At 34.4% G+C, this 19,796-nt stretch overlaps 1 protein-coding gene across 12 annotated transcripts in view; it reads right to left on the reverse strand.

The window, feature by feature from the left end:
- The window catches only part of SUPT3H (SPT3 homolog, SAGA and STAGA complex component), a 532,460-nt gene that overhangs the window by 155,658 nt on the left and 357,006 nt on the right, over window positions 1-19,796 (reverse strand). For all 12 annotated transcript variants that reach the window (XR_002521342.2, XR_004184558.1, XM_017957910.2 and 9 more), the window contains one exon: window positions 11,955-12,094. Coding sequence is in view for 10 of the 12 variants with exons in the window: in XM_017957910.2 (XP_017813399.1) it covers window positions 11,955-12,094 (140 nt within the window). In the remaining 2 variants the exon portion in view is untranslated. The remainder of the gene's footprint in view (window positions 1-11,954; window positions 12,095-19,796) is intronic.

The raw sequence follows: 19,796 nt of genomic DNA on the forward strand, positions 1-19,796 counted from the left end.
AATAAAAGAGTGAAAGGATGGATGGATGATTTGCTTGACTCCAAAGAAATGATTTGCATTCGTTTTTACCATGTTGTGTCTTAGAGAAAACTTCCTAGAGAGTTGAACACAGTGCCGAGATTCTAAGACATCATTCTATCAATTCACACTGCCACAATGTTAAAAACCTTTACACTTAAGGACCTTTGTGGCTATCTTTTCACACCCATTACTTCTTCCTAAAGTTCCAGAGATCCACGGTTTTGCTGGAGTCTGACTGTATACTCAACTGCAGGGATGAAGCATACAACTTAGGCTAAGCCAGGCAGGACATTTCATCCTACTAGCTACTGTCACTGGCAGGGATTGGGGAGATGTTGTGACCAAATCTTCTTAAGCGTAAATCTTGGGACAAAGGCATTATCTCTCCACCCGGACCTAAAACTTCTATAGTCATTTGTGCTCCTATGTGAGAAATAAATATTCAGTGGACATTGTGATCTTCAATCCAATGGACACTGTGAACTTCAATATCAAACCTCGCTTGAAGCCAAATCTGCCTCTGGGCTTTGTTATCTGAAACAAAACCTTTCCGTAACTGCCTAATTTTGTTTGAATTGTTTTTTCTTTTTCTTTTTTTTTATTAACTGCAGTCAATAGCATCATCCAAAAAGATTAACTGTTTTCAACTTTTACATCATTATTACTGCTTTGAAGACGGTCTACATGACACTATGTAGGGTTATAGTCTCCTACTCTTCAGTTATATGACAATATTATACCTATACATCCTCCAAATTGGAATAGCAGCTTTCTGAAATATTTGAGAATCTAAACTCAAACTATAGCTGAATAAAACATTTAAAGGACTAAAAATCAACACCAATATTAATATCTATTGAGATATTTATTTATTGAGAGCATCTAATAGATGCTACTGCATTTATACAAAAATACCCACGAAACTAGAATCTTCCTGATATAATCAATCCTCAAATCAAATGCAAAATAAACTTTATTACTCCCAGTATGACAATTCATAGACAACTTTTTTTTCCTAAAGATCTATTTTATTCCCTACCTCTTTACACTATCTTGCATCTAGAAACAAGGGACAATTAAAAGGAAAAACATGCATAAGAAACAACTGCCTACTTAGCAAATCACAATTAAACTACCATACTTTCTTACGTCTAAAACTTAACTAACATTTTATGAGTTTCTAACTGCTAGTATTTCAATCTGGCAACAGGCGCCTTCTCTGGAAGAGATAAAATCAATGGTACAACTTTTTCCACAACATACATTTACTTGTATTTACATGCATATTATATGTGTATATTGCTTCATACATTCATCTGTTCAGTCTTAACTGCAAGCATCTAAAGAGCCAATTTAATTTGCCTCATAAGGCGTATCCTTCAGCACCACTTATAAAGTAAATACTTCTGGATGGGAAAAATAAAATAAAATGAGAAGATAAACTGCAGAACAAAGGAAATCAAATGAGGATTAAGAGAAACATAACAGAGATGGTAAATATGTAAATTCAAAACAGCATAAATTTATAAATTCAATAAACTTGTAAATCTCATCCTCCACTGTCAGCCACTATTAGCATGTTGGTATATTTCTCCTAGCAGTCTTAATTTCAATGTGTTTGCGAAATATGAATATTCCCTTATCATCAGGTAAACAGGGTTCTCACCCCATTTCCAATATTATGTAAGACATTGTGATGAACAGTTTTGTGCATATGAATGTGCATATGAACAAAATTCCTGATATCTAAAGAGAAATTACCAAATGTAGGTCTACTAGGTTGCAGTATATTAATGCTTCTAACTGAATTGATATTTTAAAATACTTTCTTGGTTTTATTAATCTACATTTCCACAGTTAATGTGTTACCACTCCCATCTTACTCTTGACCATTTTATATACAAAAATGGCATTATTTCAATACCAGTAAGTAGATACTTTATATATTTATTTTTATTTCTTCTTTTTCATATCCTTTGCCAATTTTTCTGCTAGAATGTTATTTTTTATTGATTTTAAAAGATCTATATAAATGATACTGATAGTTGTGTCATATTTTTATGCATTTGCCTTTAATATTTTTTTGTGTTTCTGAAACACAGACATAATTTTTATAAGATCGAATTTAAAAGTCACTTCCTTTGTGATTTTTTCACCCCCGAACTGGGCTCTGAGTGACCTTTCAGAATATTTTAAGAGAGTCTGTTTCCTCTCTTGAAAAATTCACAAAATTTAGTATACAAAACCCTCTGAAAATTCCTAAAAGAACCTTCTGAAAAATTTGAACTTAGCATTTCACACACTTATTTGAAAACAGACCATTCCCTACTCCCACAGTGTATGTGTCAAAAGCTTGAGGAGCAGTATTTCTCAAAAGCTCTGAAATGAAAGCCTAGAAAGTCCTTCCATATTACCTGTGGTTATTTGTAATTTTTAAAAATGGTTTTACTTTTTATATCAAATTTTTAATATTCTGGAATGTATGTTGATGGATGTATAAGGTTAAGAGTTATCATTATATTTTCTTTTCCGATAGTTCTTTAGTTGTCTTGGCATCTTTCTCCCACTGATGTCTAATGCCATCTTTATTGTGACTAATTCTTCTTTATATTTAATTGTATCATTTATTCTCGTCACAGGCGTGCCTGTGGGTTTTACGCCAGTACCACACTATTTTGACTGTTGTAGTTACATGGAATCTTATATTATGTGGTGGTATTAGGTTGATGCAAAAGTAATTGCAGTTTTGCCATTAAATTAAACTCAATCCCCTACTCTTCTTTAATGAAAATTTCTTGGCTATCCTAAATTTTATAACTTCAGGTGAAGACTAATATCATTTAAAAAAGTTTTTATTTTTAATCTTGCTGAGATTTCTGTTAAACAACATTAAGTCAATACATTAATGTGGAAATAACTGAAATTTACAACATTTAGTCTGTATCCAGGAACATAGTGCTTTTTCATTTATATACTCATGTCTCAGTACATTATTAAAAATGAGTTACATATTTCTTTTACATTTATTGTTAATATAAAGTTTATCTCCAAATAATTTTTTTCTTGTATTATTCTGATCGACATTGCCTTTTTTCCTCAATTTTACTATTGACTATTACTGAATTTATTATCAAGTACCACGGAATTATGGAAGAAGTTTCTAATCTTGGTCAGTGTCTCTCTGACTTAATGAAGACTTCTACTGGCTTCAGTACTTTTTACACTGATTCTCAAGGATTACCAAAATTAATAAATTACGTTATCTGTACATAATGATAAATTTTGGTCTCCTGCCAATAGCAATGCCTTTTATTGCACTGCCTAGTGCTCCTTGAACTCCAGCAAATGAAAGTGGTAACGGTGGATATTCAGAATTTAAGAACTCTTAATATTTTTAAAACTATCCTGATGTCTGTTAATTTAAGTGAGATTTTTTTATCATAAAGTAGAAGGACTTTTCTATATCTAGTTTACTAAGAATTTCTAAAAAGGCTAGGAAGTGAATTTTGTCATATCTCTTTTTAATACTAATTAAAACTATCATATGGTTTTTCTTTTTTTTTTTTTTTATAGTTTAAGTTCTAGGGTACATGTGCACAACGTGCCAGTTTGTTACATATGTATACATGTGTCATGTTGGTGTGCTGCACCCATTAACTCATCATTTACATTAGGTATATCTCCTAATGCTATCCCTCCCCTCACCCTCCCCACAATAGGACGCGGTGTGTGATGATCCCCTTCCTGTGTCCAAGTGATTTTATTGTTCAATTCCCACCTATGAGTGAGAACATGCGGTATTTGGTTTTCTGTTCTTGTGATAGTTTGCTGAGAATGATGGTTTCCAGCTGCATCCATGTCCCTACAAAGGACACAAACTCATCCTTTTTTATGGCTGCACAGTATTCCATGGTGTATATGTGCCACATTTTCTTAATCCAGTCTGTCACTGATGGACATCTGGGTTGATTCCAAGTCTTTGCTATTGTGAATAGTGCCGCAATAAACATACGTGTGCATGTGTCTTTATAGCAGCATGATTTATAATCCTTTGGGTATATACCCAGTAATGGGATGGCTGGGTCATATGGTACATCTAGTTCTAGATCCTTGAGGAATCGCCACACTGTTTTCCACAATGGCTGAACTAGTTTACAGTCCCACCAACAGTGTAAAAGTGTTCCTATTTCTCCACATTCTCTCCAGCACCTGTTGTTTCCTGATTTTTTAATGACTGCCACTCTAACTGGTGTGAGATGGTATCTCACTGTGGTTTTGATTTGCATTTCTCTGATGGCTAGTGATGATGAGCATTTTTTCATGTATCTGTTGGCTGTATGAATGTGTTCTTTTGAGAAATGTCTGTTCATATCCTTTGCCCACTTTTGGATGGGGTTGTTTTTTTCTTGTAAATTTGATTGAGTTCTTTGTAGGTTCTGGATATTAGCCCTTTGTCAGATGAGTAGATTGCAAAAATTTTCTCCCATTCTGTAGGTTGTCTGTTCACTCTGATGGTAGTTTCTTTTGCTTTAGTTTAATGAGATCCCATTTGTCAATTTTGGCTTTTGCTGCCATTGCTTTTGGTGTTTTAGACATGAAGTCCTTGCCCATGCCTATGTCCTGAATGGTATTACCTAGCTTTTCTTCTAGGGTTTTTATGGTTTTGGGTCTAACATTTAAGTCTCTAATCCATCTTGAATTAATTTTTGTATAAGGAGTAAGGAAAGGATCCAGTTTCAGCTTTCTACTTATGGCTAGCCAACTTTCCCAGTACCATTTATTAAACAGGGAATCCTTTCCCCATTTCTTGTCCTTGTCAGGTTTGTCAAAGATCAGATGGCTGTAGATGTGTGGTACTATTTCTGAGGGCTCTGTTCTGTTCCATTGGTCTATATCTCTGTTTTGGTACCAGTACCATGCTGTTTTGGTTACTGTAGCCTTGTAGTTTGGTTTCAAGTCAGGTAGTGTGATGCCTCCAGTTTTGTTCTTTTGGCTTAGGATTGCCTTGGCAATGCAGGGTCTTTTTTGGTTCCATATGAACTTTAAAGCAGTTTTTTTCCAATTCTGTGAAGAAAGTCATTGGTAGCTTAATGGGGATGGCATTGAATCTATAAATTACCTTGGGCAGTATGGCCATTTTCACAATATTGATTCTTCCTATCCATGAGCATGGTATGTTCTTCCATTTGTTTATGTCCTCTTTTATTTCACTGAGCAGTGGTTTCTAGTTTTCCTTGAAGAGGTCTTTTACATCCCTTGTAAGTTGGATTCCTAGGTATTTCACTCTCTTTGAAGTTATTGTGAATGGGAGTTCATTCATGATTTGGCTCTCTGTTTGTTTGTTACTGGTGTATAAGAAGGCTTGTGATTTTTGTACATTGATTTTGTATCCTGAGATGTTGCTGAAGGTGCTTATCAGCTTAAGGAGATTTTGGGCTGAGACAATGGGGTTTTCTAAATATACAATCATGTCATCTGCAAACAGGGACAATTTGACTTCTTTTCCTAATTGAATACCCTTGATTTCTTTGTCTTGCCTGATTGTCCTAGCCAGAACTTCCAACACTATGTTGAATAGGAGTGGTGAGAGAGGGCATCCCTGTCTTGTGCCAGTTTTCAAAGGGAATGCTTCCAGTTTTTGCCCATTCAGTATGAATATTGGTTGTGGGTTTGTCATAGATAGCTCTTATTATTTTGAGATATGTTCCATCAATACAGAATTTTTGAGAGTTTTTAGCATGAAGGGCTGTTGAATTTTTGTCAAAGGCCTTTTCTGCATCTATTGAGATAATCATGTGGTTTTTGTCTTTGGCTCTGTTTATATGCTGGATTACGTTTATTGATTTGTATATGTTGAACTAGCCTTGCATCCCAGCGATGAAGCCCACTTGATCATGGTGGATAAGCTTTTTGATGTGCTGCTGGATTCGGTTTGCCAGTATTTTATTGAGGATTTTTGCATAGATGTTCATCAGGGATATTGGTCTAAAATTCTCTTTTTTTGTTGTATCGCTGTCAGTCTTTGGTATCAGGATGATGTGGGCCTCGTAAAATGAGTTAGGGAGGATTCCCTCTTTTTCTACTGATTGGAAGAGTTTCGGAAGGAATGGTACCAACTCCTCCTTGTACCTCCGGTAGAATCTGGCTGTGAATCCGTCTGGTCCTGGACTTTTTTTTGGTTGGTAGGCTATTAATTATTGCCTCAATTTCAGAGCCTGCTATTGGTCTATTCAGGGATTCAACTTCTTCCTAGTTTAGTCTTGGGAGAGTGTGAGTGTCCAGGAAATTATCCATTTCTTCTAGGTTTTCTAGTTTATTTGTGTAGAGGTGTTTACAGTATTCTCTGATGGTAGTTTGTATTCTGTGGTGATATCCCCTTTATCATTTTTTATTGTGTCTATTTGATTCTTCTCTCTTTTCTTATTAGTCTTGCTAGCGGTCTATCAATCTTGTTGATCTTTTCATAAAACCAACTCCTGGATTCATTGATTTTTTGAAGGGTTTTTTTGTGTCTCTATCTCTTTCAGTTCTGCTCTGATCTTAGTTATTTCTTGCCTTCTGCTAGCTTTTGAATGTGTTTGCTCTTGCTTCTCTAGTTCTTTTCATTGTGATGTTAGGGTGTTAATTTTAGATCTTTCCTGCTTTCTCTTGTGGGCATTTAGTGCTATAAATTTCTCTCTACACACTGCTTTAAATGTGTCCCAGAGATTCTGGTATGTTGTATCTTTGTTCTCATTGGTTTCAAAGAACATCTTTATTTCTGCCTTCATTTCGTTATGTACCCAGTAGTCATTCAGGAGCAGGTTGTTCAGTTTCCATGTAGTTGAGTGGTTTTGATTGAGTTTCTTAGTCCTGAGTTCTAGTTTCATTGCACTGTGGTCTGAGAGACAGTTTGGTATAATTTCTGTTCTTTTACATTTGCTGAGGAGTGCTTTACTTCCAACTATGTGGTCAGCTTTGGAGTAAGTGTGATGTGGTGCTGAGAAGAATGTATATTCTGTTGATTTGGGGTAGAGAATTCTGTAGATGTCTATTAGGCCTGCTTGGTGCAGAGTTGAGTTCAATTCTTGGATATCCTTGTTAACTTTCTGTCTCGTTGATCTGTTTAATGTTGACAGTGGCATGTTAAAGTCTCCCGTTATTATTGTATGGGAGTCTAAGTCTCTTTGTAAGTCTGTAAGGACTTGCTTTATGAATCTGGGTGCTCCTGTATTGGGTGCATATATATTTAGGATAGTTAGCTCTTCCTGATGAATTGATCCCTTTACCATTATGTAATGGACTTGTCTCTTTTGATCTTTGATGGTTTAAAGTCTGTTTTTTCAGAGACTAGGATTGCAACCGCTGCTTTTCTTTGTTTTCCATTTGCTTGGTAGATCCTCCTCCATTCCTTTATTTTGAGCCTATGTGTGTCTCTGCATGTGAGATGGGTCTCCTGAATACAGCAAACTGATGGGTCTTGACTCTTTATCCAATTTGCCAGTGTGTGTCTTTTAATTGGAGCATTTAGTCCATTTACATTTAAGGTTAATATTGTTATGTGTGAACTTGATCCTGTCATTATGATGTTAGCTGGTTATTTTGCTCGCTAGTTGATGCAGTTTCTTCCTAGCATTGATGGACTTTACATTTTGACATGTTTTTGCAATGGCTGGTACCTGTTGTTCCTTTCCACGTTGAGTGCTTCCTTCAGGATCTCTTGTAGCGCAGGCCTGGTGGTGACAAAATCTCTAAGCATTTGCTTGTCTGTAAAGGATTTTATTTCTCCTTCACTTGTGAAACTTAATTTGGCTGAATATGAAATTCTGGGTTGAAAATTCTTTAAGAATGTTGAATATTGGCCCCCACTCTCTTCTGGCTTGGAGAGTTTCTCCCGAGAGATCTGCTGTTAGTCTGATCAGCTTCCCTTTGTGTGTAACCCTTCGTGTGCAGCCTCAGCCTCCCAAAGTGCTGGGATTTATTAAAGTCTTTTTATTTCCCTTGAATTAATCAGTTAAGGATTGGGATGGTATGTTCTAGTCTCCATAACAAATGTATTTCTCTGACCTCTCCCCACACTACCAGAAGCTTTCAATGCTCTGGAATTTGATGATTGACAGTTTGCATCTACTATATTTTCACTATAGGTGTATTTTTTAGTAACATAAAATTATTGCCTTTATTCCATTTTAACGCTTCTCTCCTTAAATTCTCTTTTCTCTGAAATTGATATTGTAAGCACCAGTATTACAGGGTTTGTATGATATACCTCTGATTGTTCTTTAACTTTTACCTTTTAAGTAATCTAGAAAAATTTCATTTCTATTTCCATATATGTATATATGGGCATAGTGTATAAATGTATGCAAATGAATTGGCATATATAAATGTATATGCAAATATAAATGTATATACATAGATGTATACATACATGTATTTATTATCTACATATGTAAACTACATATATCTTTGTGGTATATAATTCTATCTTCATTTCATAGTCCTATATATTCTAACATTTTTAAGAGTTTCAGTTTTTAACTCAACCTTTTAAACTCTTTTGGTATTTGTGAATGTTTATCTTACTGGGATTAGCCTTTTTCTTTAATGTTAAGTCTTATCTAAGATATTTTTGGACTGTTAGCTTTACAGGCATTTTATTTTCCTTTTCCTTATAATTAAAAGATATCATGATAGGTACAAATGGGAATGGTAGAAAGACTTCAAAAACAGGAGAAGATGGACAACTTCTACAGGCATCCACCTATCTCTTCTTCAGTGAGTTTTCTAGTCCACTTACCTCCAAAAACCATCCTGGGAGTCAAAATCCCCAGGAATCATAACCATGCTACACTTGGGCACAACTGAATGATACACCTGATTTCTCTTATTATTCAGCCTGTATAAGAAACTATGTTTTCAAATCTATGGTCAGTTCCTTTCAGGTTAAGCAAATTCAGACGACCACCTGGCACCTTATTCAATTTAAAGCTGATTATCAACAAATTTTAAGCTGCCTTAAGTGTTATATGTATCACTCTGCTTTTCTCTAGATTCCATTATTAAGCCTCTGATATGAAAACACGAGATACAAAGTCCCTAGGGATTTTCTGTACCCCAAACTGTTTAAAAGCTCTCTCTCTGGTAAGCTCTAATCTTTGCTCTCTTGTTTACTTTTATCAATTTGAGATTAGTGTGAAGGTAGGGTTCTCTCAACTTTTTAAGCATCCATTGTTTACATCTCTTTACAAATTTAGTGGTTTACAAGACTAGATAGTTTACTTGATTAATGACAAACCTGAGCTTCTCAGGTTCCTCTACAAGCAGCAAAGCAGGTTCTTAGGCACAACTCTTCTGTGGGTGACCACAGTTCCTCACTGACAAGAAAACTCAAAGCTATTTGAGACTTTGGTTGACACAGTCACAAATTATTTGATTAGATGAAAAAATTAGAATGAAAGTAACATTAGACACACCTGCCTTATTTTGGGATGGAAGTGGGTGGGGTTGGAGGGAAGCTATTGTTGTATGTATCTCCCTGCTTTTCTTTCGCAGTCCCTCAAATACACTAAAACAACTCTGAGCACTATTTAATCTTTATTTGATCATTTAAAAGGATGTTCTGAGATCATGGATGACTACTATAGGTATACCCAGAATCTGGTGCTAGAGAAAAATAAATGTGTAAGAGTTAGCTAACTGTCCCGATGATGAACTAGTAAGGCAAAATGGATGCAAAAATTTAGACTTTTTTTTGTATTTCAAGTCACATAAATTAATAGTAATTAAGTAAATTATGGATGAAACTAAAGTCATGCACACATACATCAGCTGAAAACAACAGGAAAGGACTGAGACTGTTTTTTGTATATTTGCTCAATGTTTTGAGAAGAAGCTAGAATACCAAGTGAGTTTTTATATCTATAAAGAAGAAAGAAAACTAAAATGAAGCCTGTTGGTAGGTCCATACCATTTTCATACATTCTAGGGGAGAAGGTAGTAAACAAAGTTTCTGCAACCATGAGTGATGCTCAGAGGAAAATTAAGTCACTGAATGATGCCAGGACTGATTATTCTACTGAACTTTAAAAGCAAGAGATTGCAGTCTCTGAGTCCAAAGTGGTTTCATATGAACTACCACAGTTGTGGTTTACTCTTGAAACTATAACCTATCAAATTAGAAGCAGGCAAGGCCTATGCTCTTAACGGTTCCACTTTCTACTGTCCCAGTTAAGTTATGTCTACAAGCCCAGTGTATTTTTTTTCAGTTAAACTGTTATTTGGATGAGTAGAATACAAAAGCTACTGTTATGTTGGCCAGAGAAGATTTTTGTTATGATATAAAGCTTAATGAAGTTGCCAGTCTTATGTTTATTGTACATATGAAGACTTTCACTGTAACTATTTTTATCAACTTCTGATATTTTATTATCCTGGTTACCAGTATGTAATACATAACTATAAAGAAGAAGTGTACAGACTGCATGAGTTCCCAAGCTTTTTCTACCCTGCATCTCCAGATATTTTATTGACTTTAGAACCCTGCTGATACCCATTTTTCTAGGTCTACAGTAGCCTGCTATTATAGAGCTACAAAACGTTCCGTTTCTTCTCTTCTTGATTGTGGAATGCCCTTTTAGGAAACAGGTTTGGCTAGCCAAGATTTTCCCATCAAAAGTGAAAAGTTAGCTGCTCAATTTTACTAATGCTTTATGTATTATGCTTTATTCCTTAATGAACCTTTCTCAGTGGCCATTTTTATAATATAAAAATACTTAAAAAATAAAGCATAAACAGTATTTGCTCTTTAAGTAATGCATCATAAGTGAAACCATGCCACTAAACAACCATATCCTGTTTGGGCAATGATGACATCAGAAATACATGTTTGTCATCTGCTTTGGACAACTTAGCATGTTTTTGGCCCAAGGCAAAGTTGAACTAAAACCATTTGCAGTTGTCCCAAACCAAGATAACCACACATTTCTAAAGTAATTGATACCTAAAAGAACACTGCCTTTAGATCACAGTGCATGATCTAAGCATGCTAATTCTTTAAAGGTTGTTGAAGTTTATAAAGCATATATATCTACTGGACCTCCTCCAAAGCTTAACATAAAATAATTATATTTTCAGCATGCATAGAAACTATAATAAAGTTGGCACTTAGCACAATCTTTCGTAATTCTGAAATTACTTCTCTTGCCCAACTGAAAGAGAAGGGGAAAATGGAGATTCCTTATATGTGAAAGTATGATAATAGCAATATGAACTGTGAAAATACTGTCTTATAATTTGGAAGGCACTGAAATGAAACAAATCATTTTACTTTAATTTTTTCCTTTAGTGTTTAAAGAAATAATAATTTTATGTATAGATAGCTAAGGTAAATAGAAGACATATAATTTTCAAATTAATTGTTAAGACATATCCAGGGAATCCAAATAAATGTCACTAACTTTGTCTTGCAGTGATATAAAGCATGTAATTGGCCTGGGTACTACCCTAGCTAGTAAGTCCAATCACAGTCTGCAACTATAGCCAGAAGAATAGCTCTTCACACTATATATGCCAGCATAAAAGCAATATGAATTAGTTTTGTTTACAAATAAAACTGGATGATTTGAAACAAAAAAGGTAAATATTTAATTAGAAATAAGCTTAATAAAATAAAATCAGTAAATGTCAGATCCAGAGTAGGGAAACCTACTCATTTTTAAAAAAAAGGAAATAAGGAAAGGAAAACAGAAGTCATTTCCCAAAGTTGATGCTGAAGGTAGATCTGACTCCCACTTCAGGGGTGATCATGATCCTCTGCACATCACTACTGTCAGACATAAAACCACTGACTTAGAGATTTCAGACAACATTTAAAGAACATGAGAATAGAACCAAATAGCATAGGCACCGCAGTGGTTGTTCTATTTCTGTAAAAAGGGAAGAATGTACTATACCTCCATTCTTTCTTGTTTAACTTCATCAACTTCGTCATCTTCAAACATTGCTAAAAGTTCTCCTGTCTGGTCAATAGAGTTGAGGAAGTCCTGAGCAATTTTTTGTCTTTTGTTCGTATTATTGCTGCCACTCAATTTGTCTTCATGAAGTCAAGGGAAAGAAAAAAAGAAATGTTCTCAATAGGTTTACACTGGCACTAATTATTACATGTATTAAATATAGTATACCAAATTCAGAATTGGAATTCTCTGAAAATAATCTTAAAAAAAATTCTTGCATCTAAAATAAAAGTCATACAGAATTAAATCATTTATTCATGTCACAAATTAGACTGAGAGGATAGAACCAAATGATCAATTACCAAAATAAGTGTGAAAGGGCTAATTAAATCCCTTATAAAAAGCAAAGAGTGGTGTGCTCAGATTTGGAAAAAGAATATTGCTCTACAGTTAAACACCTCTGAAATGAAATGACAATACAAAAAATGATGAGTAAGGATATGCTAGGCAAATACAAGCTAAGAAAGCAGAACTGGTAACATTAACATTAGAAAATACAGTTCAAGACCAAAAACACTAAAGGAGGCAGGGTGAAATAGTATCTAATAATAAAAGGAATTTTAAATAGCCATAAACTTTTATGTACCAAAATAATAGCAAAATGAATAACACAAAGGAAATCTTAATAAAAAGCACAATTACTGTGAGATATCCGAATATATTTTTCAAAATTTGACAACTTAAGGTTACAGAAGATTTAAAAAATATTTATCTCTAAGCACATTAACAACTATATACATATAAGAATCTATATTATTCTCTTAGGTCCATAGATCATTTTTCTTCATTTTTATCATTTCTTTTAAATTTCTACATCAAAAAGTTTTATAAATATCTATAAATTAAAATATATTAAAATGATACCACATATCATTTTTGCTTGATTGTTCTTTCCCATTTCCTTCCCTTTTATATGATCAAACTGCAACTAAAGATCCTGTAACTCATATTACTACTACCCAATATGTATTCTCGATGCTCATATATCCATAAAAATACATTCATTTATAGAGCTCTTTTATTCATTTATGCTTTTTAGAAAAGGGTTCTTATGATATTCCTTCTATTTCTTTCTTGTCTTGCACTTCATGTTTTTTGGTCAATTATGGAGAAAAATTCCTCCAAGTCAACGGTAAAGCCCTGATTCTTTAATGGTTGTGTAATATTTGACAGTATATACGCACCACAGCTTTCCAGCCAATCCCCTATTGATGGGCATAAACTTTGTTTCAGGTTTTTGCTACCCCGGGGAAATGCTGTAATAAACATCCCATCCATATGGCATTCTGTGTGGTTGGCTTAATGTTTATGGTATAGATTCATAAGGATGGAACTACTGAGTTAAAAGGTACAAACATTTTAATGGAGGTTAAGAGATTGTTTACCAGTGCATTAACCCTTCAAGTTTCCAAGAGTAATGAGGAATGCTTTTCCTCTCCATGAGAAAAGTCTAATAAATGTAAAGTGATATGTCATTGCGATTAAAATATTTAATTTCCCTAATGAATCTAAACATTTTTTTCCCATATGTTTGCCAGCTATCTGAATAAGTCTTTCTGTTAATTGTCTATTTTTATCCTTTGCCCATTTTCAACTGGGTTGTCTTTTTCTTAACAATTTAAAGGGCTCTTTTATATTACCCCTTTGTTATCTGAGTTAAAAATGTTTATCCTAGTCTTTCATTTGCCTATGAATTTTAAAGCATCTTTTGCCATTAAAAAATTTAAAATTTGCCAGGTATAGTGGCTCATGCCTGTAACCCCAGCACTTTGGGAGGCCGAGGCAGGCAGATCACCTGAGGTCAGGAGTTTGAGACCAGTCTGATCAACAAGGAGAAACCCCATCTCTACTAAAAATACAAAATTAGCCGGGAGTGGTGGCACATGCCTGTAATCCCAGCTACTCGGGAGGGCTGAGGCAGGAGAATTGCTTGAACCCAGGAGACGGAGGCAGCAGTGAACCGAGATCGCTCCATTGCACTCCAGCCTGGGCAACAAGAGCAAAACTCCATCTCAAAAAAAAAAAAATAAAATAAATAAATAAATAAATAAATTTCTATATTGTCAAATAAGTTCATCTTTTTTTCTTATAACTTTTGTTTGAGATGACTTCTCTCCACTCACACAGATGGAATGGATCCTATCAGATATCTATTCTTATTTAAATCTGTAAAGGTTCACTTTGTGGCCAATTTTACAATTAAGTTTTGTAAATGTTCTGTAGATATACTGAAAAAAAATTCATAGACATTCTATTCCAGATAAATACAGGTCTAAGCATATCTTGCTATTTTGCTGATTTACTATTTAGTGCTTATGGGTCTATTATGTTAAAAATTGTGTCTTCTATAATTATTCCTCTTTATCCTGTTTTTCTATTATTATTATTCCCCTTTATCCTTCTATAACACATTCCTCTTTACCCTGTTTGGGCTTTTAATGTTAAATTATAGGTTGCATGATGCTAATATTGCCACTTCTGCTTTCTTTGCATTTGTGTATGCATTTATCTAGCATTTATTTCTTCATCCCATTATTTATAATCTTTCTTTATCTTCAAGTTTTATTTTTGTGGTTGTTTATAATCTGTCTCAATGTAAGAATTTAATCCATTTCATAATTAGTGCAATGACCAATATATTTCATTTTTATTATTTTCTCTTGCTTTATGTTTGGTATTTATTTCATATTCTTTTTTCCTTTTCTTCATTTTTAGTGATTTGGCCATGTTGACAGTCCCTCCATGTCTTCTCGTTGTTAATTTGAAATCGTAATATACTTTTCTATTCTGTTAATGTTTACCATCCCTTTTTCCATTTTCTTTAATGTTTACCTCGCTCTTTTCTGGTTGGACACATTGCTTGAACATATTTTAAATGACAGTTTCCATTATTATTTAAAACAAGGTATCAATTATACCCCTACCAAGAGGTAACGTTTTCCCAATAAATCAACTTTTTCTTCTAATATTTCCCCCTTTCCAGTATCAAGAGACCTTCAGAACACTTTCATTTTCCCTACCTCAAGTGATCCATCCGCTTCAGCCTCCTAAAGTGCTGGGATTACTTATAGGCATGATTTTAAAGTATCTTTTTCAGTGTCTATTGTCCATTAGTCAATCTTCTTTGTAGAAATGTCTATTCAGACCCTTTGCCCATTTTTAAATTGGGTCACCTGTCTTTTTATTGTTGAGTTGTACCTATTCTTGATATATTCTATACAAAAGTACCCTATCAGATATATAAGAAAAATTTTCTCCTATTCTGTGGTTTGTCTTTTCACTTTCTTGATGTTGCTCTTTGAAACATAAAAGTTTTAAAATTGATCAGTTAATTTATTGGTCATTGTTTTGACTCTGAAACAACTGATCAAGTCCAATTTTTCTATTTTTTTTCTTTTGCTGTTTGTGCTTTTGGTGTCATATATTCAGAATGCTTTGCCTCATCCAAAGTCATCAACATTTATTCCTGTATTTCTTTTTAAGAATTTTATAGGTTTGAGCCCTTATATTTAGGTCTATGATCCATATTGGGTTAACTTTGTGTACTGTGTTGTTGTAGGTGTCCAAATTCTTTCTTTTGTATGTGGATATCCAGTTGCTCCAGCAGTATTTGTCAAAATGGCTATGTTTTCCCTATCAAATTCTCTTGAAATCCTTGTCAATATCGATTGACCCTAAATGCTTATTACTGAACTCTCATTCCACTCCATTTCATTGACGAATATGTCTACCCTTATGCCAGTACTGCTCTATTGTAATTATTGTAGCTTTATGGTAAGTTTTGAAATCAGTAAGCATGAGTCCTCTGACTTTATTCTTTGTTAAGATTGTTCTAGGTATTCTAGTTCCTTCATGACCTAGATGAGTCATTTCCATGTCAGAATCTGGCATTTCTATATGATTGGTAGAATCAGTGTAGTCATGACTCATAGAATCAGTGTATTCATTTCTACAGAAAAGCAGATGAAATCTGTAGGCCAAGTTGGAGAGTATTAACATTCTGATAATATTCAGTGTTCCATTCCATGAACATAGGATGTCTTTCCATTACCATCTAGGCCTTATTTCAACAATATTTTATAGTTTTCAGTACATAAATCTTGTAAGTCTTTAGTAATTTTATTCCAAAATATTTTATTCTTTTTGATGCTATTGTAAATGGCATTGTTTTCTTAATTTCATTTTTGAGCTGTTCATTGCTGATATATTAAAATATGCTTGATTTTTGTATATTTCTCTTCCATCCAGCAAACGCATCAAACCAGTCTATTAGTTGTAATAGTTTTTATTGATTTCTTAGAATTTTCTATACACAAAATTATGTCATCTATAAACAGAGATAGTTTAACTTTTTTTTTTTCTAATCTGGATGCCCTTCATTTCTCTTTCTGACTAAACACCGGGCTAAAACCTTCAGTACAATATTGCATGTAAGGGTATGAATGGACATCTTTGTCTTGTTCCTGATCTTGTAAGGGAAAGCATACAGTCTTTTACCATTAAGTATGATGTTAGGTGTGGGTTTTCCATATATGTCTGTCTTAGCTCAGGCTGCTACAACAAATACATCATAAACTGGGAGGCTTAAACAACAAACATTTCTCACAGTTCTGGAGGTTGGGAAGTCTAAAATCGAGGTGCCAGTAGATTTAGTGTCTGGTGAAGGCCTGCTTCATGACTTACAGATGACCATGACCTTGTTGTATCCACATATGGTGGACAGCAGAAACAGAGGAAACAACCTTTCTTGTGTTGCTTCTCAAAAGTGCCCTAATCAAAAAGATTCCATCCTTATGACCTAATTATTAATACTTCCCACAATTCTCACCTCCAAATACTACCACACTGGGAATTAGGCTTCAACATATATATTTAGAGGGTAAGGAGGGACACAAACATTTAGTCCATGCAATCACCTTTATCAAGTTAAAGAGGTTTCCTTTTCTTCCTAGTTTGTTGAATGTTCCTTTCATTAAAAACTTTTAGAATTTTGTTAAATGCTTTTCTTACATTTATTGAGGTGATCATGTGATTTTTCTCCTTTATTATATTAATCTGATGCATTACATGAATTGTTTTCTACGTTTAAAACAACCTATATCCCTGTGATAAGTCCCATTTGGTCATGGTTTTAATCCTTTCTATATTTGCTGAATTCAGTTTAATGGCATTCTGTTGAGGATTTTTGCATCTGTATTTAAAAAGATACCAATCCGTGTTTTTTTTTCTTGTGATATCTTTGTCTGGTTTTCTTATCAGGCTCAATCTTTATTACCTTTATAGAATTAGTTGGGAAATAATTGGTATTCTTCTTTAAACATTTGGTGGAATTCAACAGTGAAATAACCTGTGACTGAGCTTTCCTCTGTGGAAATTTTTAAGCTACCAATTTAACCTTTGGCTATTGTCCTGTTCAGATATTCCATTCCTTCTTGATTCAGTTTCAGTGGTTTGTGTCTTTATAGTAGACCAACTATATATTTATATAGTTTGTTATAGTAACCATTTGATTTGCCACTTCTGATTCTTTTCATTTCTTTCTATAACTTGAGGTGCCATTTCCTTACCCCAGTACAGCATTATTACCACTTACATAATTTGTGTTGTTACTGTCAAATATATTATATTTCCAAATGTTACAGACCCAACATCACAATTTTTATATATATATTGTTTTATACAGTTGCTTTATAAATCAGTTTTAAAAAGGAAAGGAAATATACAATTATACTGTCTCTTATATTTATGTACTTAATTATCTTTATAAATGTGTGGATTCAAATTATTTGGTGCAGCTTGCTTTTAGCCTTAAAAACTTGTCTTATATGGGTCTGACAGTAAGAAATTTGCCTGGTTTTTGTTTATCTGGGAATGTATTTTGCATTCATTTTTGAAAGATAGTTTTGCTGGATATAAGTTTCTCGGTGGACAGTTTTTTTTTCTTTCAGCACTTTGAATATATCATCCTACTGCCTTTTGATCTCTATTGTTGATTAGAAGTCAGCCATCAATATTGTCAGGGTCCCCTTGTATATGCTTTTCTCTTGTGACTTTCATGATTTTTTGTCTGTTTTTGTCTTACCACATTTTTGGTAAAAGGGTCTTAGTATAGATTTCTTTATGTTTATCTTAATTGGAGCTTGTTCATATGCTTGAATTAGTAGACTGGTAGTTTTCATCAAATTTGGGATGTTTTTAGTCATTATTTCTTTGAATATTTTTCTACTCCTTTTTCTCTCATCTTCTGATACTCTCATTACGTGTATTTTGACACACTTAATGGTACCCTACACTTCTCTGAAGCTGTTAATTTTTCTTTGTTATTTTTTCACTTTTTCTTCAGATTGTATACTCTTTAATGATGTCTTTAAGTTCAGATTATTTCTTCTGCTAGCTGAAAACAACTATCGAGCCCTTCTGAATTTTTTCATTTCAGTAATTGTATTCTTGAACTCCATAATTTCTATTTTTTAAAATAAATTGTTTTTATTGGTATTCTTCACTTTGTGAGACACTATTATCAGATCTTCCTTTTTAAAAATTTTATTTCCTTTAGTTATTTGAACACATACATAATAGCTGCTTTGATGTTTTTGTCTGCTAAGTCCAACATCTGGGACCCCAAAAGGCAGTTTCTATTGTCTACTTTTTTTTTTGTCTCCTTTTTATGGATAACACTTATCTATTACTTGGCATATCTAGTATTTTGCTGTTGTTGTTGAAAATGGACACTTGAGATAATATAGTGTAGCAAATCTAGATAATTCCCTCCCCTTCCTGGGGCTTGTCATTATTTATTTCATGACTTGACTGAACTAGTACAAGGAAGTCTCTTCCCTTGCAGTATGCAGCCTCTGATGTTCTTCAGAGGGTGCAGCCTTGAGTATGCAAACAATCTCCTCCATAACTACAGATGACTGTAGTTCTAGTCAGGGTGTCTCTGGCTGTTACCTTCCCTGATCTCCCCATTAAGTTTCTGGCTGTTCTGCCTCTACTGATATCACATACAGCTGTTAGCCACCACTAATTGCCAGCTGTTTGCTCCACTGTTTCTGATAATACCCTTGGGCATAAATTGCTCCAGAGACTGACTGATCTAAATAATGTTGGGCCCCTTTGAAATGTTGCCAGTCTTTAAGTTTTGCTCTGACTGCAGGAGGTCTCTTTCTAACTATCTCTTTCCCTTGTTTTCTTTGTTTAACATCTAGGTGACCCACTGTTTTGCTTTTTGCTACCAGTATCATGGAGCTACCAGTCCCCTCTTAATCACTCATCACCAGGATCTTCATTGTTGTTGTTGCTGTTGTTGTTTTTACAATGAAGTTAGGTATGAACTTCTACATACTCTGTTCCAAGCAGTGATGTGGAAGAGCTGCAGAGCTTTCTACTCCTAAGGTCTGAGTTGAACCTCTGTACCATGGTACTGAAGCTGAGGGTGGACCTGAAATTAGCTTCTCCTGGAAAGGCTTCTCTGTATCTGAGAATGGGGATCTGGAAAGGGAAGCAACCCCTAGTCTTCTAGGCTTGTCTATTCTGGTATGTAGCTTTGCTCCCTATGAGAGGTAGGGTGGTGGCAATCAGAGCCCAGTATTCTCAGCCCACCATGTCTGAGGTAGAGCTTTTATCCTATGAGTTGAGGTTAAGTGTGAAAAGGGAGCCCCAGTCATCTTAGCTGTGCCTGCCTAGAAAAAAGCTTTTGCAACATGGGGCTGGGGGAGATGAGAGATGACTACCTCTTGCCCCTTCTGGGGTAAAACTGTTGCCCTAGAATAAGAACTGGAG

This window comes from Papio anubis, chromosome 6 (assembly GCF_008728515.1).
Source record: "Papio anubis isolate 15944 chromosome 6, Panubis1.0, whole genome shotgun sequence".
NCBI classification, from domain to species: Eukaryota; Metazoa; Chordata; class Mammalia; order Primates; family Cercopithecidae; genus Papio; species Papio anubis.